We start from the raw sequence: 26,074 nt of genomic DNA on the forward strand, positions 1-26,074 counted from the left end.
TCCCACAGAACCTTTATAGTGTGCCTGGTCCTATCAGAGACTGCCACGTTGTCGCTCTTGGTTGGTGCGTTCGGATCACGCCACCTCACGCTATGCCTTGTTCAGATCACACCACCTCACGCTATGCCTTGTTCGAATCACATCACTTCACGCTATGCCTTCAGGCATGCGCATAAGGGGCTTGCACATTGCACCAGGGAAGCAGCAGGGGGCGCTGCTATCTGTGGCTCTCCACATCTTTTAAATAGACCGTGTATTTATGCTCAACAAATGATAACATTTCTGTAGTCTGTCCTTGTGGAATGTTCTCTTCCTCATGGCAAACTGAACACCGAGACAGAGCGCAGCTCGGAGGAGTGCACAGCTAGCTCTTGGGAGGCCCTGGGTTCCTTCCCAAAGAGGGGAGGGGGACCAGCTGCATGTCATCCCCATCCTGTCAAGCTAAGGAGCTTCTTACACATTCCATACACAGCAAACTCTCGTATCTGTTAATAAGTCTTAGTCTCAGGACGGAGCCAAGGACACAGGATACACACAATCAACAAATAACACAGACAGAAGCTCTTTAAAACACACAGGCGTGCTCGGGAGGCAGAGGCAGGCGGATCACTGTGAGTTCAAGGCCAGCCTGGTCTACAAAGCGAGACCAGGACAGCTAAAGATACACAGGGAAACCATGTCTCGAAAAGCAAAACAAAAACAAAACAAAACCCAGAGGCAATAACTTTCAAAACCCAATCAAGACCAGGAGCAGCTGCTACACGTGCCGGTGGTAAGGACGACCGAGCGGAGGCTAGTTCATCTTTGCAATGCTTTATTAAAAATACTGCTATACACATAGAGACTGAAAACAGGGTTAAGAATGAGCGACAGATACTGGGGTTGTGACGTTAGAACTTGAACATCCTGGTGCTTTTGAGGAGCAATGTTGATAGGCAAACGACAGAACCAAGGTCAACGCAAGATTCAAGGGCACCCTCAAAGGAATCTGCAATGAGGTGAGCACACTACCAGGCCTGAGAGTGGCATAGACAGCTGAAGTGAGCAGCCGACATGATTCAGGGGTGTCCTTTCCAAGCTTTGTCTGTCATGACAGGAAGTCACCGGGAGTTTACAGCCTTAATTCCATACCTCAGATAGTCAAGTCTCCCTGTGGACTAAACAGCAAGTTTCAGACAACCTCCTAAATGGGTTTACACTGTGGAAAAGAGGGCTCCCCTCCCCTGAGGGGAAAAAAAAAAAGCAAAAGCAACCCCCCCCCAAAAAAAAATCAAGGCAGAACTCAAGAGTTCTTTTTGAAAACCATTCCCAATAAAAATGAAATGAAGAATAAATATAAAACAAAGCTAAAAAAAAGTATGCGTTACCTGACACCAGTTGCTTTCTGGCTGACAACAGTTACTTATGCAAACTTTCAGCTGACTACCTTTTGTTCACAAACCAAGTCCTGAGGTTCCTAGGGGCTGAAGCAAGCTAGCAGACTCTTGGGTTTGTGGTGTGAACCTGCCTTGCAGAGGGGAGTTTGCTGGTCTATGCGGAATGAGAGATTCAAGCCCTATTTTTACCCCTGCCCTTCCTTAGCATTCACATAACATTGGTCCACAAATAAAAATTTTCAAAAAGTTTCCAGGCCCCCAAAACTAAAATAGATGATCCCCTTTCATTTTCAAAGAAAACAATATTGGAAAAAATCTCCAGCCCGCTTATAAATTAAGCATTTCATATTTCTTCTAGAATACAAGTAGTTCTTTTTTGTACAAAAGAATTACAATATGATTTGTCAAAAAACATATAAAAAGACAGCTGCTCTTTCTCAAATACATGAGCTAATGATAAAGACCTCTGCGTGTTACAATGAAAGTTCTTGTTCCCTTTAAATAAAGGAACGTCATGGTGGCCAATGTCCACTGTCCTTTGAATAGTGAGCATTATGTTCTTTTAAAATCCATCAGATCAAATGCAATCATTACTTTTCCCACTAACAACTGAAGCCAGCACTCAGGGATGCAGCCGTGCTAGGTGACGTGTGAAGTGCGTCTCTAGTCTTCCGAGCTTCCGGTGAAGAGAGGTGCTTTTTCTTGATGCAAATCTCAAGGCAGAGAAAAATCATTTTAAAGCTTATAAAAAGTGGACAGAGAAATGTTAAAAACTTCTCTGGAATATACAAATATGTATGCTTGTTAAAAATGAAGATAGTAACATCAGTTGCTAGTGCTTGGGAGTCTGTCCTGACGAGTCTCCACCCACAGCTTCTTCCTAGTCACGTGCTGCTAGGTGTGCAGGGTGCACACTCAGCACTGGGAAGGAGATGACCTCTCCGTGGTGGTTGTGTAGGAGAAAATCCCTATGTTTTTGGCAGTCTTCAGTATTGAAGTGAAAACACATCCCACAAATACTTGAGTTTGGCGACAACTGCATGTCCAAATAGTAAGAAAGCTCCAAGGAGGAGAACTGCAAGAGTTTGAGACGGGCTTCTCAGACAACCCTGCAGAGAAGTTTATCAAGTCCTGTTACTTTGGGTTAAGCAGGGAGCGCAAAGGCACAGCAGAGAAAGTCCCTCCAGACCAGGCTGCAAAGCATGAGACCACTGCCGCGCTCAGCCCACTTTTCACCAGTGTCTCTGAGTCTGTGTCCAGTGTAAAGTACCATTATAAAGCTGTAGTTCAAAGACCAAAAAATAAAAAATAAAAAATAAAATATAAAAGCAACCTGGATAAACCCTAAAGCAGTATGACTCCTCAACTTCAGGCCTTCAGCACAATCTTGTCTCTGCTATTAAAACTGCATCAATGTACGTGTGTGTGACCGGCAGGCAGCCGCCGCTGTGAGGAGGGCTCTGGTGAGCTGGAGAACAGCAGCCGCCCTTCGGTCACACTGTTCCCGTCGTTATCTGGAAAAGGATTAAATCAACAAACAGGGGAATTCATACCCAACAAAGTCACTGACATTTCTCTCTCTGTGTGTTCTTAAACACAAGCCTCAGTCTGAGCTGACGGTGGGCGGCACCCGGAGCTCGCAGTCCATAAGGATCGTGCGTTACATGAACTTCTGTGAACTCCTGACCTGGCTCATCCCAAGAGCGAAGTCTGCATCTCTCAGTGGCAAAAAGCTGCCCTGTTTGCTTCCCAATGTCCTTGCAAATAGTTCCCTTAATAAGTATACAATGTGGCAAGAGGTCAAAGGGCAGAAAATAAGTCTTTTAAAAATTAAAATTAGTGCATACACAAGTGGAAAAACAGAAGCAGGAGCATCATTCACCAAAAGGTGACCTTAGTCTGAATAAATTCTTCGGAGGCCTGTGGCAGCCAGAGTGCATACAAACTGACACAATCTTTCTCTCCAGTAACAGTGCACCTGACCCGAGTGCGGGACACTTCACTCCTTCCTGCTCAGTCCCTGGTGGCAGGAGATGGAGGAGGTTCAGCTGTAGTGCAACTGGCTATAGGCTTGGTCCTTCACCATGCCCAGTGGACACTTGCAGCAAATACTACAACTGACCATTTGCAGCTGCAATCAGTTCTTGAAAGGTATTTTCAAAGCAGCGTTTGAGGTCGCTGTACGTCACCACCAGCACGCTCTTCTCATCCCTGGAAATCAGGCTTATTTTCTCTGGCACACCAGCATCTAGCTGAAAGACATAAGGTATAAAAGCCATCAGTTCAGACTGTGAGGAACAGAGCTGATTTAATCTACTTTAGGACAACACTTTCGACAATAACTGAAATTCTTAGTAAGTGTCTCTGCCCCATGCCCTCTGACCGACGGGTTGCGATGCCTCAGGACGCAAGGCAGCACGGCGCAGCTTCTCCTGCCCGCCGTGGGTCAGGACGTTTGGTTACTGTCCTTGTGTAGCTTGGACTCTTCCGCAGTGCAGAGCATCGAGCAGTGAGTGCAGAGTCTTAGGAGAACTACTTCAAGCATGAACGTATCACAGCCCAGTCAGCCCCACTTCACACGGCCCGACAGGGGTCAGCAACCCCACGGCAGAGGAGCACCTTCCTGCCTCCCCTCTCCTCCTTTTTTCATGTATTCTGAGACAGGGTTTCTCTGTGTAGCCCTGGCTGTCCCGGAACTCTCTGTAGGCCAGGCTGCGTCCCCTGCCTGTTACCCCAGTGCTGGGATTCAAGGTGTGCACCACCACTCCCAGCGTCTTCCATTTTACTTCTGACAGTGTTTGTCCTCCATGTGTTTCTGCAGCTCCACTGTGGGCTCTGTCTACCACTCCAGCTACATGGTTTGGCCCAAGTACTTGTGATATGGTTGTCATTAGATTTTTTTTTTTTTTTTTAGTTTTCTTTAGTATTCCACTATTAAAACTTTCAAAATATTTTACCACAATTTCTCTTATTGTTCCCATAAAAATGACTTTTTTGAGCTGGGCATGGTGGTGCACACCTTTAATCCCAGCACTCGGGAGGCAGAGGCAGATGGATCGCTGTGAGTTCAAGGCCAGTAGTCCAAGATAGCCAGGGCTACACAGAGAAACCCTGTCTTGGAAAACAACGAAAACAAAAACAACCCAAAAATGACTTTTTTAAAGAATCATAGGTTAATCAATATGGTTAGCGTCCTTTTACTATACTCTTCAAACTTGGAGATTTGGCATTTCAGAATTGGAAAAAGTTTTATTTACTATTTTATGATATAAAATAGGATTTTCTTCAACACTTTCTCACCATTCCAATGCTATCAGGCAACCTCAAGATTGCTGTCTGTGGCTTACTACGAGTCCCAGTGCCAGTATCTACACATTTTTTAAAACCACAGTTATGATTGCTGTGTGCTGATACTAACAACACTAGGTTATTGCATCTGTTAGGATTACTTTCTACTGACGACCCCTCCTCCCCGCCCAGTTTTCCCTTTAAGAGACATTAAAGGAGGATAAGCACATAAGTCAGTGTGAACTAGCTGAACGGCACAGCGTACAGCGCTGTGGATGAAAAGCTTTACCCAAACTCTCAATAAGGGCAGCGCAGAGGCACCTGTAGCAAATGGTCATGTGCTGCTGAAAGGCAGGACAGTGGGCAAATCGGTGAGCACTCCTGAGGGGAGCTGACGGAGGGGCACATACAATCTCAGTCATATTTAGTCTTTGTTTATCTTTTTTTCCTCCTCCCACTTTTTAAACAAAAAACTATTTGTCAGTTTGCAAGTTATTTAGATAGATAGACAGAGAGACAAACAATTGCAGAGTTTGTGGAGTGGATCTGGCCCTTGACCATCAGTGTCTGGTTTAATCACAGGCTTATACAAAGACCGTGATTTACTCCAGAACACAGCTCCTCTCCTATGTGTGCGCCAAGGTTCATGCTATGGAGGTCAGAGGACAACCTTGGGTATCAGTCCTTCCCTCTCTCCTTGTTTGAGACAGGATGTCTTTCACCACACACATACGTGCAAACATACAGCATGTATACAGTCACACTACTCAATAAAACAAAATGACATGCCAGCAAAACAAGGTATAAAGGAGGGAGCAGCAATCCTGTGGTGCTTTACCACAGTAAAGGGTTCACCAAACAAGCAAAAACCCCAAACCCTAGACCCTGCAGGGTGAGATCCCTGTGGTCACATCTCCTGCCTATCATTTACATTACGATTCATAGTAGCGAAATTACAGCTAAGAAGTAGCAACAAAAATACTCTTGGGATTAAAGGTGTGAGCCACCATGCCTAGCTAAAAAAAAAACCTCTACTTTATGAAGTGCCTAGCAGGTATGTGTCCTGGCTTCTTTCGTCTCTTAGTATTTGTACACAACACACTGTAACTCTACAAGCTGTGATAATTATTCTTGTGATCTTAAAAACCTAGTTACAATCGGGCTGGAGAGATGGCTCAGTGCTTAAGAGCCCTGTCTGCTCTTCCAAAGGTCCTGAGTTCAATTCCCAGCAACCACATGGTGGATTACAACCACCTATACTGAGATCTGGTGCCCTCTTCTGGCGTACAAGCTCACAATGCAGGCAGAACACTGTATAAAATAATAAATTAAACAAAACAAAACAAAAAGCAACCTAATTACAAGACAGGTGATATATTAGTGGGTAAAGGTGCTTGCCCCCAAGCAGAAAGGAGGAAACGTCCCCACATGTTCTCTGACAGAGACAGAGAGACAGAGAGAGAGAGAGAGAGAGAGAGAGAGAGAGAGAGAGAGAGGAGGGAGAAAATGACATAATAAAAACTGTTGTTTTCTTCCTCACAAATTACCTTGTTAAGACAAGAAATGATGTGACTGAGGTCAATCCAGGGAGCACCTGCTTCTGTCACCTGGTGAAAAAGATGATCCCTAAAGAGCTTCAACAGGTAACGGTCTCCAGTCTCTGACCACGTCGGATCCTTCTGAAACCTAGGGAGTGGACATATCATCTCAGTAACTCAGTCCTGATACCATATGGCCATTATTTCTTAGACACAAGATTAACCCAATTTTCCCTAGTTAGTAAGAAATTGGAAGGGTTCTGTAAAGTGTTTAAGAAAAATCTCAATCAATGTTCAATTCACAGGAACAGTTACCCCTTATATTCTACTCAATCTTTATGATTGACAAAAAGGAGAAAAAAATCTCCCAACATTTCTGGGCCAAAGCTGTAAGAAGTCTCCTTTCCTCCTTCCTTAGCCGTCAGCTAAGTTTCCACTTTACCAAGGATCATAAAGTGGAAAAATAAACAAGTCACTCCAATAGCCAGAGAAAGCAGGGAGCGGCCAGCAGCACAGCGCTGTGAGGAGAGGGGTAGCAGAGCTGGAGCTCGAGTCTATCCTGGAAGGAGGGCGCTGAGGCTGCTAGCCCCAAGGAAATGCATGCTCTGCGGCCAGCAAGAACAGGACAGCACTGAGCCCTAGGAAGGGGCCAGGAGAGGGAAGAGAGGAGAGGAGGTGGCGCTGCAGGATTGAAAAAAAGTCACAGGCATTTTAGAAGCATGAGCTCATTCGTTCATTTCAAAGCATAAAACATCATTGTAACAAAGTCTAAATACGATCACAATATCTAACTCCAAACAGGTGACCTAAAGCAGGCAAACACACAAAATTAATAGAAGACGTAAGAAACTCAAATAGGCTCCTTAAAGAGTTAAGTCCAAAACAAAACGGTACAAAAATTCAACTCATTCATCGAGTTGACAAAACCCCAAGTTTTAAGGAAAGCATTTTCAGTCAATCCTTCTCTTGAATAATCCCAAAGGAGCCTGCAACACTCCTGACATCTGGAGACTCCGCTGCTGTGCCATGCCGACCACACTGGAGATGATATGGTGCAAGGAGCAGCACACGGTTTGGGGCACAGCTCTGGCCTATACAGACTGTGATCTGTGACATCATCAGAGCAGGCCAGGCACCTGACCTGTCTGCCTCGTCAGAGGCCTTGCAATGGAAAAGCAGGCCAGGTTTGTGTATCATGTAGGATTCAGTCTAATTCCAAACAGAGCTCAACAAAAAGGACTTCTAAATTAGCACGGTGTGAAATGGTAATGTTTAAGTATTTAAAGGGGAAGATAACACTGCATGCGTGCCCCTAGCTCTCTCTCTAGGTGTATATAGACTAGGGGAAGATAACACTGCATGCGTGCCCCTAGCTCTCTCTCTAGGTGTATATAGACTAGGGGAAGATAACACTGCATGTGCGCTTCCAGCTCTGAGGTATACACATATACAATGTTTATCATGAATTAAGTCAGGGCAGGGACAACTACCCAGACCGAGGATGGTAGGTATGGAAAGAGTGATGACATTTTCACCACAAAACTTTTAAAAAAAATTATATGTAAAGAAATGTAGACTTTTGTAAGGACAATCTAGAATTTTATATAGAATTTTAAACAGAACCAAAGAATTTTAGATTTGCAAAGGACTCACGGATTCACCTGCCATGAAAAGGTGTGTGCTCTACTGGCTCACAGAAGGAGAGAAAAGCAACTGTTAGGCTACCTACTTTTCCAAGAACCTTGTAACTGTCAGAAAGCTTACTGTGAAGTGCTGAAGGACTATCTGCTGAAGCTCACTATTGAAACGAGTACCAACTCCAGAAAAACACAACTAACAGAACTACAGAAGGAAGAACTGTAATCTCGCTTCACTTTCGGCGTTGCTGCCCAACCCGAGAGCAGACAGCTCAGCTGGCCACATACGGACACGTAGAGCGCTGTGCTGAGAGAGAGGATGGGGTCACCAGCTGAGTAAAGGCTGACTAACTCACATGGTATGGGGGGCAGTTAGTAAATGAAACCGCTAACCAGGGTCTTAAAAGGGCTCAGCATGCACTCTCTTAGGAAGACTATCAGGGGCCACCCTCAGACTCTCCACTTTGAAAACAGTGAAGTGGGCTGTGAAGAGGGCTCAGTGCGTACAGAACACCCACATAGCAACGCAGTTGTCTGTAACTCTAGCTCTGGGGATCTGATGCCAGGTTCTGTCTCCTCAGACACCAGGCATGCATGTGGTGCACAATACACATGCAAGCAAAGTACCTATATGCATTAAATAAAGTAACTTTGCAAGAAGACATCAAATAGCTTTAACTCCACAGTAAGCAGAAATCCCACAAGCGGTGGTGCGCGCCTGCCACTGGCCTCTGACAGCCCTGACGGGTAACTTACACTGTGGTCACAACTGCACCTGCCCGGCCTGTCTCAACAAAGTACAGACAGACGGTGACTCTAACTCTTACAAGCAAGGTAGACAGCATAAAATGGAGGCATCACTGCATGACCAATAATGACATCCATAATGATGCAGGTCCACAGAAGGGAATAGACATGCTACAGCCAAGAGTCTTCTAACGTCTCCCCACTGACCAAGACAGACTGAGGAGACCAGGCTTCCTGCAGGAGACGGGGTGTGGCTGCCTCCCCCCTTACCTGCACACCATGACTCATCTGGAATATGGCACATAACTTCTTAAGAACAACCACTCGTGGGCTGTGGTTTCAAACAGCTCTTTAGTGGCTGGCAGTTCTAAGGTCACTTCATATGAGAACGTCCCCCTTTTCCAAATGGAAACATTAAGAAGGCAGTCCACTCATTCTCTATACAGATCAGCACCCTTGGGTTAGAACATGCTGTAAATACTGTCAAAACCCTTACTCCGGCCTCTCGTTGATTGTTCCCAATTTTGCTAGAAGCCTAAACAGTCTTCCATTTTGAACCTCCTATAAAACATTTCAAAAAAGAGAGAGAGAATGTTAATGTTCTAGCTAACTGAATATAAACACAAGGTTGGTTGGTTTGTTTTTCGAGACAGGGTTTCTCTGTGTAGCCTTGGCTGACCCAGAACACACTTTGTAGACCAGGCGGCCTCAAATTCACAGAGATTCGCCTGCCTCTGCCTCCCAAATGCTGGGATTAAAGGCGTGCACCACCATGTTCAGCTAAACCCAAGTTTTTTTGGTTTTTTGTTTGTTTGTTTGTTTTTCGAGACAGAGTTTCTCTGTATTAGCCTTGGCTGTCCTGGACTCGCTTTGTAGACCAGACTGGCCTCGAACTCACAGTGATCCACCTGCCTCTGCCTCCCGAGTACTGGGATTAAAGGCGTGCACCACCACGTCCGGCTTAAACCCAAGTTTTTAAACACTCTACACCCGTATTAAGCGTAGGCAGTAGCACCAGCACCCACACTTCTGGGCTCTGCTCTTAAACAGATGCCTGGTTTGTGCATGATCATATCCAAGGGCACTACGCCACTGACCAATTAAAAACATTAAACAAAACCAGTATCTTAGACACACATTCACAGCCAAGTCACGAGTAGGCTATTATAGACTAAAAGTGAGCCCCGTGTGAACTAGAGCAGCACAACCCTGACCAGCTAGCCTAGTAAGCACTGTATTCCACATGAGCCACCCAGACGCTCTACCTTAGCAAGGTCTTCCTCGATGACATCATTCCTCATTTGAGCAGCATCCAATTGAGTATAAAACCGAGCACCAATCATGGGCATGATGTCATTCACACTCCGCATCCTGTTTTGGTCAGTCAACAAGTACCTACAGACACAGAAGAGCCCGTGAATGGCCAGCATGCGTTCCTGAAGGCACAGGCACAGATGCTGTTGTCACTAACTTGGTGCTCACAATTTGGAAACGGACTTTTCATGTAAATTGACCACATCCTTTCCCTGGACTGTTTCCACAGTGCAGACACCTCTCCTCTGTGTGTGTCCAGGTACAGAGGCGAGAAGCCAAGTAGAGAGGCCACACGTAGCCACCTGCACCCTCAAGGCCTCTGTCACACGGAATGACTGCAGACAAGTCTGGGGGAGGGGGGAACACTGGAAGGCTGAGCTTTGGGGAGCCCTCCTCCTGCTCTTCCAAGATAAACTGCTATGTGCTGCCCAAGTTAGCTTTAGGCTCCTGGATTCAAGTAAGACCTGGCCTCATACTCGTTGAGGAGCTGGGACTACAGGCACATGGCACCACACCTAACTACAAATAATTTTTCAGTCTAAAGATGAGTCTTAAATTGTGCAAAACTGAATTAGCCCAAAACAAACTGTCCTCTGCTCCACAACTTCACGTGCCACCTGTCATTCTGGGAGCTCCCTATGGACTAAGAGCTGGAGGAACCAGTTCACCTCTTTACCACCAGTGAGGCAGAGAAGACTGCTCTTTCAAGAGCTGCTGCAGAACACAGTGACTGTCCATCACTGCTTACTCTAAAAGTGGGTTCTTGTGCCACCTCCTTTCGACTAGGCTTTCATTCAGGAAACCATCCTCACAGACCTTAGCTCTGCCTGCGGAACAGCTCACTTGCTTCTGTGTTAATGTCTCTGTGCACGTGTGGTGGTGAGGTGTGGACACAGAGGCTGGGAACATAAGAGCTCTGCAAAGGCAGTGCACTCTTCGCTGGTGAGCCACCTCTCCAGCCCCCTAAGTACCCTTTGTAAGCATCTCAAGGACAGATGAAAGTCCTGCTCATCTTATGAAAGCACCCTCAGAGGTTGGTGTACAGTAAGCAATCTCTTGATGAGTAAATGGATGTGATAACTACAAGTTATCTCAGTCAGCCACGGTACCCACTGGCCTTCCATTGGTCTAGTCATCATTACCAGCCATGGGACACTTGACAAGTTACTCCACCTTCTTGTGCCTCAGTTTTGTTGCACCTAAAATGGGGCTATTAATGACACCTCATTTACAGAGCTATTAGAGAACCAGGTGCAATTCAAGTCACATAGTTCGGAAGTGCCTTGTGTAGCTCTAGTGATATCATGTTTACTGTCGCTCAGGATGGTTTTTTACTAATTTATTTTTTTCCTAAGAAAATTTTCAATTATTAAAAAAAAATGTATATGAAGCCTCACATATCACTATCCAATTTCAATAATTATTAATAAAGTAAATTTAATCGTCCTCAGCTCTTACTCTTTAAAAAAGGAGAATCTCAGAACAATCTGGATGTTGTAAACTAAGTCTAGAATGACACACAAACATTTCTCCCCAAAAGCTCTTATCATCATAAGTGAATGTTTCTAGGTCCCAGACAAGCACAGGCTCCCAGGGCCTTACAAGCACAGCAGCGAAGCCAGGGTAACAAAGAACAGGTGGGCAGCCCCATCCTCCATTCCTTAGGTCTGGTCCAAAAAGAAACTGCACCATCCAGGGCTGCATAGAAGAGTAGAAGGGACCACTGGAAGCTCACTGGACGCTCAACGAGACTATCGATTTGGCTCCTAGAATGTAACAGGGACACTTGCAGGGTCTTCCGAGCACTGCTTCCCCTAGAGTGAGCTCACAGCTGCCATCCTCACAAGCAGATGTGTCGGTGCTGACAGCTGTCAAATGCACTCCAAACTTACACTCAGACTTCCTGGAGTCTCCCACAGAGCTGCACTCCGAGACCAGAGAGTCCTGTCTGTGCTGTCCACAGCTTAGCTGGGAGCTACACTCACACAGCTATGGAGGTCTTGAGTTTGACTAGTGTAACCCAAGAGCTGGCAGCTGCAGGTGTCAGGACAACTGCAGAGGGCGCTCTCTAACCACATGAGTGACAAGCTGTTTTACAAACCCAATGTACTATTTTTAGTCAGGCTTCTTTTATTCACATTGTCCAGAGTTATTACAGTACAAGCATACATATTTCTAAAATGTTATTTTTTAAAAGATTTATTTACTTATACACACACACACACACACACACACACACACACACACACACACACACACAGTGCTCTGCCTGCATGTACACCTGCAGGCCAGAAGAAGACATCAGATCACATTACAGACGGTTGTGAGCCACCATGTGGGTGCTGGGAATTGAACTCAGGACCTCTGGAAGAGCAGTCAGTGCTCTTAACCGCTGAGCCATCCCTCTAGCCCCTAAAATGTTATTTTATAAGTCTGTCATACATGAGCTTCCACGCTTTTTATCCTTTAGTCACACCATTATCTTAATGACATACTAAAGACTAACTATACTGTCTAGTTTTCTCAGGTACCATGATACTATTTATGTTCTAGCTATGAATTTTGTAAGTGAAATTGGCTTAACCCAAGAATAAAGAAAACCACTTAAGGCATTAAAGGTAAGACTGACCAAATAAAAACTTGATAGGCTCTTTGGGTCCTACTTAAATAGCCACTCCATTCCATCGAGACCCATGAAGAACTGTGATAGAATACCACTGAAATTAAAGCAGGATGCTTCATAGTAAGATATGCACATTTATGTAGAGAAAATAAATATTCTATCCTCTATAATGTTCTTCCACCTAGCTAGCGTGTAATCTTGTGGATTTATTTTCTTTTACATTACAAAGATGATCTGATTTGTCTTTTGGTAGCAACATGCTCCAAGGCTGCTCTTTGCTCTGTCTGACGCCTGTCCTTAAGTCCCTAACATTCCGACAGTTAGGAACCCATCGTGCTTCTTTGTAATAAAAGCAGGTGGGGGTGGGGGAGTTAAACGAACATTTGAAAAATACATGTAAAGTGTTTGTTGCTAAAAATTTTATACATTTGTAATGTTAAAAAAAAAAAAAAGAAAAAAGGAACACATACTTGGTGATAAAGATTAGGAAAGTACCAGCTGCTTGTGACTGCTCCACTTTAAACAGTGGGAAGGCCTATGGAGGGCTCTGTCTTAATCACAGAGCAGCACTCTGCTTCACCAACCATTATAACTTACAAGATGAGGTTCTTCAGGTCAGAGGAGTAGTTGATTGTCACCAATTCCATGGCTTTCTGCAAATTCTCTCGTTGGATCCCTGCCACGGAATTGCAAGCCAGAGCCAGCACAACTTTTCCTAGTGACATCAGGTCTGCTTGCTGCCACAAGAGAAAGGACACAGTGCTTACTCCCTACTCCGCAGCGCACTGCCAACACACTGAGCGCTCTCCCAACAGGAAGGCTCATCACAATCACACGGAGAGGGGTGTGCAGAGCAGCCCCTCAGCACGCTCACTTGTCAGGATCACTGCCACTGTTCTGAGAAGCACTCCTGAGCTTCTCTATCCCAGTCTCACTCAACGATTAGCTCCAAAATGTGTAGAGCACCCAAGTCATCCGAAAGCATTTCCAGGACCACACTCTTAGCCAATTCACATTCCAATTAGGAGACCATTGCCACTGAGTCAGAAAGCTTCTGTGTTATCATGTGTGTGTCACATGAGCACCAGGCAACTCTAAAAGTCAGTTTTTTCCTTCCCACCTTCACATGGGCTGCAAGAGACCCAACTCAGCCCCCCAGGCTAACATGGTCAATGTCTTTACCTGCTAAGCCATCTCACTTGCCCCAAGTTTATATTTTTAGTCTGAAAAGTTAAAGACAGCAGACAAGAGTCCGTTTCACAGAGCTGAAGGCCACTACATGCTTGCTTTGCTAAGATGACTGGGACTGAACAGACACATTTCCCATTTCAAGAATTGCTCAAGACAGCGGTGAGAGTGCAGAGACAAGACAGCCCACCACGAGCAAGCTTCCACTCGACTTCAGAGTGCACGCACCATAGAGCACCAAAATGGCACAGACCTACTACAGCGCCTGAAGCTGGAAGTTACCTAATTATGCAATGATTTTCTTTCTTTCCTTTTCTTTTTCTTTTTTGTCTTTTGAGACAAAGTTTCTCTGTGTAGCCTTGGCTGTCCTGGACTCACTTTTTAGACCAGGCTGGCCTTGAACTCACAGCAATCCACCTGCCTCTCTGCTTCCTGAGTACTGGGATTAAAGGTGTGTGCCACCACTTTTGGACCATGTAGGTTTGGTTTACTTTTTTCTTTCTTTCTTTCTTTTTTTTTTTTTTTTTTTAAAGATTTATTTATTTATTATGTATTCAGTGCTTTGCCTGCATGTACACCTGCAGGCCAGAAGAGGGCACCAGATCACATTATAGATGGTTGTAAGCCACCATATGGTTGCTGGGAATTGAACTCAGGACCTCTGGAAGAGCAGCCAGTGCTCTTAACCTCTCAACCATCTCTCCAGCCCTTATACAATTATTTTCACTGCTATTTTATAACTGTGATTTTGCTACTGTTAGAATTGAGATATAAATATCTGATACGTGACTCTTGTGAAAGGGTCTTCGACCGTCAATGGAGGGCACGATAACCATTGTTCTAAAAGGGTTTGAGCACTAATTATAGCTCCAGGAATCACAACGGTCCCCTGCAGAGCCCTCTGCAAAGACAACCATCACTTGCTAGAAGACTGTGCTTTAAGAATGGAATAAAGTTGAAGTAATTTTTATACAGAATTTGTATAAATGCTTAAAATTTGACATCTCATGTCAATCACTGCATACCCTACACGTTCATCTACTGAGCCTTAGTTTTTCATAGAAATTTCAAAACTAGCTGTACATTAAAAGCACCCAAGGAACTTAAATGCAAACCAAATAAGACTGATGCCTAGTGGAGTCTTCTTGGTGTCACCCATTAGGGATAACGTCCCTCGTGGCTGAGAACCACAGGCCTTGAAGAGGGTATAAAATAGGTGTATGTGGGACGCCTAGGGTTGGTTCTAAGGCAAACACCAGTGAACTATAGCACCAAATGGCTAGCCCTGGCATTTTACCTCGATAGAGCCTAAGCCAAGCTCCCTTACAATAAAACATCTGGCTGTTCAAATTCAACATCTCACTCAAAACTACTACTGTGGGCCTGACATTTCACACATGAGCTTCTATGATCAGGAGAAAAGCCAACTACATGCACAACATATTTTGAATTTGTAAAGCCCAGGATTCATAGTAGACTTAAGAGCATAGGGGTGGGGAGTTAGCTACTGTCATCCCTTAAGAACAAATAAAACCTCCTAAATTATGCTCCTAAAATTACAAAACTTCTAGCAATGTGCTCAGCAAAGTAAACTACAGGTAGTTATTTATCAAGTGTGTGAACAGCTTGTAGTAACGGATGGCCTCCCAATCTTTGACCGTCTGATGCAGTCATGTTTTACAAGGCAGCCATGCTAACCTCCAACTCACTGTCTTCCCTCCAACTTCCGCCCTCATTCCGAGACTGGAGGTAGCAAACCAAGCTCATCAGTCACTTCTGCATGATTACCAGGGAAGTATAAAGCAGCAGGTATGCAGGCGTGAACTCAGGCAGCCTGGCACGGTAGGAGAGCCCAGGGGAGTAGGACAGGAAAGACATGCAAGAGCACCTCCACAGCCCCGGCTTGTGGTAAATAGCCATGGACTCTTGCGTGGAGCTCAACACTCAGCACTACTCAGGACTCCTAATTCTCATCCTGTTACTCCTTCCTTTCTGTTCTGAAATTCTGTCTTATACTAAGTAAACTAAAATTGAAAAGAACAGGGCAGGCTAAGCATGAGTCCAAACACAAGAGAGCAAACCTCCCATGACTTCATCCACCAAGAGATACAGTCAGCTTTAGGGACAGCTACATATCCCTATGGAGCAAGACGAGCCATCTAAGACAAATTTGTGACTTGGAATGCCAGGATGTGACTCAGTGATGGAAAGGGAAGCACCCACTCCTAACTCTGCCTCATAGGGCAGTCTCTGCTGTTTGTGCAGTGCTAGGATCAAATGCAGAGCCTCAGGCATGCTAAGTGCTGCCACCACTGTACTCCACCCCACCAGGGATGGACTTTGTATTCCTTTCTGTTTTTAATCTGGAGTATTCAGCATTTTAAATTTTTTCCCACCAGTATATTGAAGACTCATTCAATCATTCATACTATTGCATATCATGGGTTCTTTCAGAAATAAGAGAATAAATTTAGAGAATAATGAAATTCTGGTGATATACAAGAAACGACAGGTTCTATGGCAACAAAGGACAAACACAACAGGGTGCTGTGTTGTAGTGGGACAGGCATCCCACAGTAAGGCTGGTAGGGTGTGAACAGTGAAACGTGTGCAGCATCTAATACAGGTACTCACATGACTGTCAGGCGAGTGTAAGCCCCGGTAAAGCAGCTGGAGCCTTAACTATCCGTTCCTTCTGCCCACCTCAGCAGTGAGGCTTGCGGTAAGACACCACTCAACAGAATAAACAGACATTCAGACTGAAAACCCCAAATACTTTAAAACTAAGTTAAGCTTAATAGAGGGGGGAGAAAAAAAACACACACCAAAAAACAAAAAGCACCATACTAATTCTTACTCACCTGGTACTGAGCCATCAATGCCAAAGGATTATTGTTTTGACTGTTATCAAATGTTAAAACATCAAAAACTCCTACACAATTTACTCGTAACCTGTAAGGACAAAACATAAAAACAAAACAAAAACCAAAAGAGAACAGTTATGCTTTTCTTAGAATACACTAAGACTTAACCTTTTCTAATACTAGGAAAGGAGCTAACGCTAATGACTGTAGCCCCGTCCTCCATCTTCCCCAAATCATTTCAGAGATAAGGAAAGTGACTCGCCACCGAAGTGGTGAGAGTCAGCAGCGCTTTTGAAAGGACACCTCTTACTCCCAACACTTGCTAGAAAGGCAGTGGGCGGGCACCGTTCCCAGCGCCTTACAGACATCAACTCAAACCTCTTAATGCCCATACCCAAACAGTCACAGTACCGTCTAGTGCTGCTTTGGAAGCTCAGAAAAGCCAACAACCTCCTCAAGCATGTACAGACCAGTAACAGCGTGAACGTGGACCAGGACTTCTGGGCTTTACTGCTGTTGGCTTCTCTTGGGTGTGTGTGCACAGGGTGTCTAGGCTGTAGCCCAGGCGGTTAGCCTCCCAAGTGATGAGCTATGAACCCAGGGCCTAGCTACTATCTTCAGTTCTGCATGCTACACTGTCCAAAACAATTCAAGAAATTTCAGCAACTAACGTTAGCTGAAATACGGTCTTTGTTGCCTCCCTGTATTACTCTCAATGCTCAGGACTGAAATTGTTTAGCAACTTGTTAAAAATTCGAACTCTGCACTTTCCAGATCAATATCTGTGCAGGTAAAGCCCAGCCGCTGGAGCCTCTGATGGGTCTCTACAACAAACGGTGGTCCTACTCTGCCTTTGTTCCCAAATACCTTTGTGACCCTTGCCAATATTTCTAGGGGTGGCTCACAACCATCCGTAACTTCAGGGAATCCAATACCACCTTCTGGCCTCCGTTAGGAGCCACACACATGTGGTGCACAGACATGTATGCAGGCAGAACACTTGCAGACACAAAATAAATAAATCTTAAAAAAAAAAAAAAATCAAGCTGCTGGTACCTGGTTTTGCCAGTTATGAGAATCTTCGTTGGATCCATTACTCTACATGCCAAGCCTGCTGTGTGAATGGTGCGCAGGGCAGAGCTCAGCTGGACAATATACGCCCAAATAAGAGACTCTGGTAACAAGCCAGCGTGCTGTCTGGGCAGTGGTCCGTCGTGTTGGCCTACAAGAAAATGAATTTCACGCATGTGCAGAACAGTAAGACCCAACCAAGAAGCCGACGTGTCTCTAGAATTGAGGTTCAGGGTTTTACATTGCTGGAAAGCAGAGGACTCACTTCTGCCCAGCTAGATGTTAAACAAAAACCACATTTAAAAAGCCGTCTGCTCACCAATGATGAGACAGATGCACAATCACTAGGAAAGTCTTTATCCTGACAACTTTTATTGGTGTTTTTGTCTATTTTGTGGTGCAGGGAACCTAACCTAGGTACCCACACATACTAGGCAACTGCTTGCTCTGCCACTGAGTTCCATCCCCAGCTTTTTTATCATACCTTCTGGGTCAAAGTCAATCTCTAACTAAGTAACAGAGACACAGAAACTGAACCCATATTTTGCTAATTATTTCAGTGAACAAAATCTTGCAGCCATATGGCGGTGGTGAGACAACTTTCCTGTGTATGAAGTAAAAATGTGAAAGCCAAACAGCTGATTATGAATAAACATTCTAGGAAGTACAAGCCAGGTGTCTCCCTGGCACTCAGGGCTACAACACATTTCTTTCTTTCTTTTTTTAAATACAAACATTTAAAAAACCCTGAGTCAATAGTATATAACTTCGGACAACTTTTTTTTTTTTAAACACATATACCATTTCCTCTCAATTTGGACAGAATGAAGACATTACACCTACAAAGAAGTCTTAGAAGTCTCCAAACCCGCCTTAGCAGAAGATCTGTGCAATTGTGTGACTGGGGGCAGAGGAGCACAGCTCAGCAGGCCTGAAGCCTGCAGTGTAGCCCACAGCACTACGGCCAATAAGAGGATGGAAATAAAAAGAGAAGAAAAAGGAGTGCTGTGCATTCTGTGTTGTTGTTATTTTGAGACAGGAGCTCACTGTGTAGCCCTGACTATCCTGGAACAGAGATGCTGGCCCTGAAGTCAGAGAGCTCTGTCTGCATCTACCTTCCAAGTGCTGAGATTAAAGGTGTGCACCCATTACACACACTATCCTGTTTTGTTTTTTGAGAGCAGAATCTCACTCTGTAGCCCTCCAATTTGTGGCAATCCTCCTGTCTCAGCTTTCTAAGTGCTGACTATGGGAGTGAGGACTTAGGGCAAACACACAGGTCCTACTGCCCATCAGACTTGATTCTAGCTGCCATTCATCCAATCTCTATAGTGTCTATGTAATGCAACTTTTTTTTTTTTTTTTTTTTGGTTTTTCGAGACAGGGTCTCTCTGTGTAGCCTTGGCTGTCCTGGACTCACTTTGTAGACCAGGCTGGCCTCGAACTCACAGCGATCCGCCCACCTCTGCCTCCCGAGTGCTGGGATTAAAGGCGTGCGCCACCACGCCCGGCGTAATGCAACTTCTTTATCTCACACCATCCCTATCGCTAACCAACGCACTTCTGACAAATGTACCTTTTTAAACAAGTTGTGGCTAAGACAAAGTAAGAGAAACAACAGGCATTCATGTGTTTGTGGCACATTATGGAAGGTTATATATAAAAGTGTAAAATATGAAAGGACTGATTCTGAGACCATGTAAACACTGAGATACATGTTTTCAATACAAGAACAAAATACAGATTTTTTTTTTCACAGTGGTAAAAATGTTCCGAGTGGCTCTCAACAGGGAGTACTGGCAGTGTCAGCATCAGAGCTGAGAGACAGAGGGTACCCAACAGCCTGCATGCAGTAGAGACTCACCACCACACAGCAAAGGATGCAGCCCAAATGGCAACAGCCACGTCACACATGTTGTTACTAAAATACGTTTGAGCCACAACCACATTCTACAGGAGAAATGGCCACGCTGCTCGGCAACAGCTACCTATGTAAGCACAACTCTCTTCTTTCTGCTGTCAGAACGCAGACAGATGACGAGGTTATGAGAGAACCCAAGTACTATCTTGTGTGTTCAGGAAGACGGTGTGGTGCTCCATCCTTGGCTCCATACCACAAAACAGGACTGTCCACAAAAATATAAACTCTGACATCTCAAAATGGATTTGTTTCCTCTGGTGTCATTTTACCCCCAAATAAATCTGTTTTAGACTATAATTATAAATTTTTAGGTTTTTTTGAAATATTTGAATTATAAAGTGACTATTAGAAAAGGAGAAGAATACCCGATGAGCATACACAGGGGGAGGAGGTCCCCCTCAGTCACAGTCATAGGGGAGGGGAGTAAGAGGAAAATGGGAGGATACAAGGGATGGGATAAAATTGAGATGTAATATGAATAAATTAAAAAATATTTTTAAAAAAAGAAAAGAAAAGGAGAAGAAAAAGAAAACATTCCACTTTTATATAAAGTAACTTTTAAAAGCTGCATTGGCATTAAGCAAGCAGAAGCCTATTTCCAGGGAAGTGAATACATAAATGGCCGTCCTGTCCCACGGGATGGTGAGATTGTCAACTCATGCTTACAGGATACAAGGTGGCAGGAGACAGAATGAGGCGAAGGCACTGCTGTAAAAATCAGAGTCAACGCACACACTTGGTTGCTGCAAACCAACTTCAATTCTTTGCGATACTTTTAAAATGGCAAGAATAAGCCTGCCTGCGTTTCCATGTGAACACGCCCTTCCCAGAGCGAGAGCAGGGCCCCAGCAAGGCTGGCCTGCACCTCCCTTACCCCACTTCCTCTTGGTGAAGTAGGCGTCCGCATTAGGGTCATTAAAGTGCCTGCTCATCACAGTCTCTCCTCCAGCGTGAAAGTCATATGCGAACACAAGGGCTGAGGAGAGAACACAGGCCGGTCACAGACGTCCCTCCAGAGAAGGAAGCGCACGTGCAGGACAGCCACAGGACCAGCTACTTACAGGGCTCGGCAAATGCTTTAGTGGTAAACACTTCCCGCAGGGTTACAATATTTGAGTGCTGGATTTTTTTCCACATATCAACCAACACCATGCACTTTGTGTTAACAAGACGAAAACCTGAAGAGGAAAAATCTCTACTACAATCAACTGCACATGACAGCTCATGAGAAATATGAATTTCTAAAAATGGTCTATGTTGCTTATAAGGCACTAATCTCCGTATTAGGGGAAAACGGAGTAAAGGAAGAGGAAAGGGAAACTTTGCTGTCCTCCAAACCCGCACTGTCTACATACAGGAGAGCACAAACAACCTTAGCCAAGTAGGCCACTTCCCCCTTACCGTGTATCCTCCGAAGGCAATATGGCAGGTCATCTTTGCTATTTACAGCTTTGTAGCAAGATGTGATATACCCGAAATTACTTGACTTCTGTATCCGGTTGGGGGGTGGCAGTGGTTCTAGGGGGAACAGGCTATGATAGCTGTCAACTTCTGTAGGGACTGCTGGAGTAAGCCACAGAGAGACAATTTTCAATGCTAGGCATCTGTACACTCCTCACAGTAATGAAGACAACACCCATTCTATTATTATCACCCATGACAAGGCCTGACAGAGCCGTGTCACAAGGTAGTGTCTGTCTGCAGATGTCACAAACCCAACTGGGCTACAGAGCAGCCGAAGCACAACTAAAGTTCACACCCTCATTTATTTCCAGTCTCTGGGCAGCACAATACGGGACTTTTGTTCTCAGAAATAATTACTAAAGATGAGCTATTACATGATGTATTAAACATTTCATTCTAATAAAGTCAAGATAGATTTTGGATTCTCTTTAGAGTGTAAATTTGAAATAAGCTGCATTAAATTGGGAAGTGTGCATGTATGCATGCATGTCTGTGTGTGAACCCGTAAACATGACAGATGGAATCAACGGTACAACTGAAGGAAGCCATGCTTCTCCCAAATAACTAAGAGGTGCAGTTGAAAACAGAGGAAACTGGCTGTGACGGGTATCTGCAACATTTTTGACGGCTACTACAGTTTTAACATCAAGCAAATATGCAAGGTAAAAGATAAATTCTACTCGATTCTCAAGGCTTTCCACAGCATACCCTGCCTGGGTTTGGAAGCTATACATCTTGAATTTGTGTGCAGTGGCCATGCATGGTTTCTTGGAAAGAGGTGTGACAGGACTGCAAGGGTACGATGATAGGGTTTTAGCTCTGCCCCTCCTTCGGTCTGTCGCATGTGTGCAGACTACGGTTGGACTTAACCCATTTCAAGCCCACTGTTACACTGGGGCTTCCTCTCTGAGCTGTGGTCCCACTCTACACCCTAGTTACTTTTAGCTGCTCGCTTGTTTTACATGCGCTTTCTTGTGTTAAGATGTGTTCCTCTTGTATCAGCTGATTTAGTTTTTATCATAAAGGGATGCTGAATCTTAAAGACAATATAATTAACTATTATTCTACTCTTTGTGCTTTGCTCAGCCTAATACACATTACTACTTATGATTAAAGGGGTGCCTAGAATTAAACTGCTTCGTGTAAAAAACATACAGTAGAAAAAGCCCAAAAGAAAAGCAAATGGAGGACGACGTCTCCCAGCTGAGTTTTCCTCCTGTTCTGGAGCCAAGTGCACCAGATCATATTGACAACGATGGAGATGAAGAGCAGAAACAGGGGGAAAGGATGCTAAATTGAATTTTGGTTTCTTCTCCAAGAGCGTGTCGATGCTCAGTTGGAGTAAGAGATTGTGAGAGTCCAGCGCTCACTGCAGTGAGCCTATGGCAGTCAGCTCGCTCCCTGTCCTGCCCACTGCAGGCGCTCAGAGCACCCCAGCCTCCACCCACTGCCTGCCAGCACAACACTGCCTGCGTGACGACTAAAAAGGTTTTGGACATCGCTAAAACTCTCTGAGATGTAAAACATTCCTGGTTGAGACCCACCAGTAGATGGTAAGGAGATGTGCATACAAGGATCTAGTCCACACTGAAGAAGTGGAAAGGAAAAGAAACAGCAGAACAGATGAGGAGATGGGCTGACATGAGCCTTTAAGGCGAGTCAAACAGTGAACATGGGCCTGGCGGCACTCATCCCAGCCCAACACTCAGAAACAAGCAGAGGCAAGCAGACCTCCGGGTGCCAGCCCACCCAGGGCTACACTGTGAAGCTGTTAAATAAAAAGCTAACAACAAATAGTAATAGTGTGAACCCGAGGAACAAAACCTCAGTTACAGAAAGGACAGACATGTCTGAACCCAGCTGTCAAGAACAGATTAGTAACTCTGTTGTTCCTGTCACTCACACCACTGGCCTTGCCTACTAACTCATCACTGTCCTCCGACTGCTCTGGGTCTGCACTGCTTCGTGCATGTTTATGACTATCCTGTGCGTGGTCCAGCTGAAATGACCAAAGCTTAACCTGATCTAGACTCAGAAACATTAAATAAATCTCATATAGTTTTCAGTTTTACAACGCAGCTGCAGGTTCAACAAGGTAAACTGTCATCAATGTTGAGAACGTGCATCTGCATCTTACCACTGGAAGCTGGCAAACTGTTACATATTTCCTCCTTGTACCTCCTTCTTCTGAAACATCTCCTGGCTATACGGATTGTCCACAAAATCGCTCACACTCACCTCCGGCCGCTGCCCCACTGAGCTGATTGATCAGGGATTCTTCTCTCATCTGTCAATTGCAGTTTGCAAATATCTCCTCCCAAGTTTTAGTTCCTTTTTAACAGCAAATGCCTTTGGGTCATTTTTAAATTTTAATTTAGAAGAACTTATCAGTGCTTTGTTTTTGTGATTTTAGCATCCAGTGCTGGGGAATGAAACCAACCAATTACCAGGCCAAGTGCTTTCAACTGAGCTGAATCTGCAGCCCAGTATTTCCTTTTAGTCCTGTGCAGCAAAACATTCTCTATTAAAATGCTTTGTCTATTTACCGGTATACACAGTAGGAGGCATGTAAGTCATTAATATATTCTTTTTAATGTGGCTTAAGATAGGATCCAGTTTCATCCTCTTTTTCTTCCATTTATTTATTGTCTGTTTCTTGCTCTTTTGAGACAAGGATTCTCTGTGCATCCCTGGCTGTCCTATAACTTGTTCTGTAACCCAGGCTGTCCTCAACCTCAGAGATGAGCGGTGGGGTGGGGGTGAGGGAGATGTCATCATGCATTTTACCTGGCATGTCTGCTTGATCAATTTGAGCCATTGTTATTAAATGTCTGTTGATCAGCTCCTAAGAATAGGAAATAAGTACATTGATAACAGATTCTAAACATATATCTCAAAACAAACAAACAAACAAACAAAAAAGCTATAAATCAAGAATGTCTAAGTTGTTTACAACAACAAATAAGAAAGCAAATTATCTTATAAAATCTAAAAACGAAGCTTATTCCTGTGTCAAATTATTAGTAGTAGATGGGTTTGTTGTTGTTTTTTGTTTGATTTGGTTTTTTTTGTTTGTTTGTTTGCTCTGTGTAGCCTTGGCTGTCCTGGACTCATTTTGTAGACCAGGCTGTCCTTGAACTCACAGCAATCCACCTGCCTCTGCCTCCCGAGTGCTGAGCTTAAAGGTATATACCACCACCACTGTTAGCCGGTTAGAAATCATTTAAATTATATATGGGTTGTATTTAAGAGCCCATTGCATATGGGATGGCTCAGTGAAGAAAAAAGGCCTGATAATTAATCTGAGTTTGGTTCCCAGAACCCACATTGTGGAAGGAGAAAACCAACTCCCACAATTGTCTTTTGACATCCATGTCCCCTCCCTGACACATTCAATTGAAAACACACACACACACACACACACACACACACACACACACACACACACCTGAGCGCGCAAACAAACCACGTAGAGAGTCTTTTTGTACAAAGAACATACAGCACAATCAGGCAGCACATTTAAATAGTAATTCTACATCTTATACGCTGGTATGTTATTTAAGGTCTCGTTAAATCTTCTTGACTGACACAGATGCTCTGTGGAGTCCTCCCCTGCTCTACAGCCAGCCCTTGGTCAGGATCTGTCTGTCCTAAAGAGTACCTGTCGGAGCTCGTCAGCCATGAAGAAGGAAGGTGCGTTTGCTTTTGGTTGCATGTAAGCAACATGAGGTGCAGTTGGAGGATAAATATGATAGTTTGGAAATACCTAGAGAGGCAAGAAGGAAGAAAATATAACCATCAAATTTTCACAATTAGCAAGCTTTATAATTTTCATAAAAGTTTAATTTTTATCTGATAGTAATAAATTTTGGTACATTTTAAATACAACTGTTATAAGAATACTTTCTGAGTAACTTCATTTCATAAATCTTCTATTTCAATAATTTTAAAGACAATGAATTTAGAAGTCTAAGAAGAAAAACATTTACTCAGATATAAAATTTCTTCTACAAACAGAAGAATTTTTTCAAGTACCACAAACTACTAAAGTGATCAGTTTGCTTGAAAGAAAAGCATCCCACCATGACAGTCTGCCCATGTTCAGTGTTCTGTGCTTTAAGATGTTGCCCCACCCAAAACAGAACAAAAGCAGAAGACCTCACCAAACAGCTTTTGGAGTATTTATAGGACAAGTTTTCATTTACTCCTACAAGGCAGTGGATTACTATTCTTTCCATTTTTCAAAGCAAACCATCTCAAAAGTACAGACTCGAATGTGAAAACCATGGCAGGACTCAGATTTAGACTCAGACCAAGAAAACGGTTTTCTATCACTCAAAAGATTTTCTGCAAAGTATTAGATTTAATCTAGTCTGAAACTGAAACCCAGTCAAATGTCTGTAGTTTAAGCTGCCATCGATTTAATGGAATCTAGCTTTCTTACTCAAGAGCTACTTAATAATTTTTCTAGTTAAAAAACTCATTTCTTTATTGGAGAAAGCAGTGAGGCCAAAAGGAGAGGCTCTACCTAAACAACAGGGTGGAGCGTGTTCCCTCCTCCACCCCTCTCCTGCAGTGCTGAGTTACCCTGAGAAAACTTGCTTCTGGGCAGCTCTTCTGCTCTTCCTCTGTGTGTACAAGTCTGTCCCCAGTCTACCTGCTCGGTTTACTTCTGCTCACAATCCTGGCCCCCTGGCGACTCCCTTCCCTCCCTCTTCACAATGACACACCACCAGCCCTCACCACAGCATGCCTACCGCCAACTACAGCTCTGGTCTTTACAACCACCAGCTCTGAGTCAACAGTGACTCAGGGATGCGCTTTCAATAACTAAGATACAGCCTGCTTTCTTCAACTTCTTCCCAAAGGTAAACTAGAAACCAAAGTCAGAGAGCATCAACTTTAGCTAGCTCAGGTACTAACTGGAGACCCTGAGTGAAACCAAGTCCCAACACACTAAAGCAGGGTGCGACTACAACCTGATTTCTGAATGAAACGAGAAAGGAAGAGTAAAAAAGTAAAGGAGTGTTTCATGTCCCCATA

General features: G+C 44.2%; 1 protein-coding gene across 9 annotated transcripts in view; it reads right to left on the minus strand.

The window, feature by feature from the left end:
- Nucleotides 1–797: 797 nt before the first annotated feature.
- The window catches only part of PAN3 (poly(A) specific ribonuclease subunit PAN3), a 106,017-nt gene continuing 80,740 nt past the window's right edge, over nucleotides 798–26,074 (minus strand). For 6 of the 9 annotated variants that reach the window (XM_084761738.1, XM_084761737.1, XM_084761735.1 and 3 more), the window contains 12 exons: nucleotides 24,693–24,797; nucleotides 23,819–23,876; nucleotides 20,969–21,130; nucleotides 20,629–20,745; nucleotides 20,442–20,543; nucleotides 17,632–17,797; nucleotides 16,573–16,663; nucleotides 13,121–13,260; nucleotides 9,852–9,981; nucleotides 9,083–9,147; nucleotides 6,212–6,350; nucleotides 798–3,628 (listed from right to left, as the gene is read on the minus strand). In XM_084761738.1, coding sequence (XP_084617864.1) covers nucleotides 3,488–3,628; nucleotides 6,212–6,350; nucleotides 9,083–9,147; nucleotides 9,852–9,981; nucleotides 13,121–13,260; nucleotides 16,573–16,663; nucleotides 17,632–17,797; nucleotides 20,442–20,543; nucleotides 20,629–20,745; nucleotides 20,969–21,130; nucleotides 23,819–23,876; nucleotides 24,693–24,797 — 1,416 coding nt within the window. In that variant the 3' untranslated portion in view covers nucleotides 798–3,487. The remainder of the gene's footprint in view (nucleotides 3,629–6,211; nucleotides 6,351–9,082; nucleotides 9,148–9,851; nucleotides 9,982–13,120; nucleotides 13,261–16,572; nucleotides 16,664–17,631; nucleotides 17,798–20,441; nucleotides 20,544–20,628; nucleotides 20,746–20,968; nucleotides 21,131–23,818; nucleotides 23,877–24,692; nucleotides 24,798–26,074) is intronic. The other 3 variants (XM_084761739.1, XM_084761736.1, XM_084761740.1) reach the window with 2 other exon arrangements.

The sequence above is a fragment of the Acomys minous genome, assembly GCF_964271855.1.
Source record: "Acomys minous genome assembly, chromosome: 16".
NCBI classification, from domain to species: Eukaryota; Metazoa; Chordata; class Mammalia; order Rodentia; family Muridae; genus Acomys; species Acomys minous.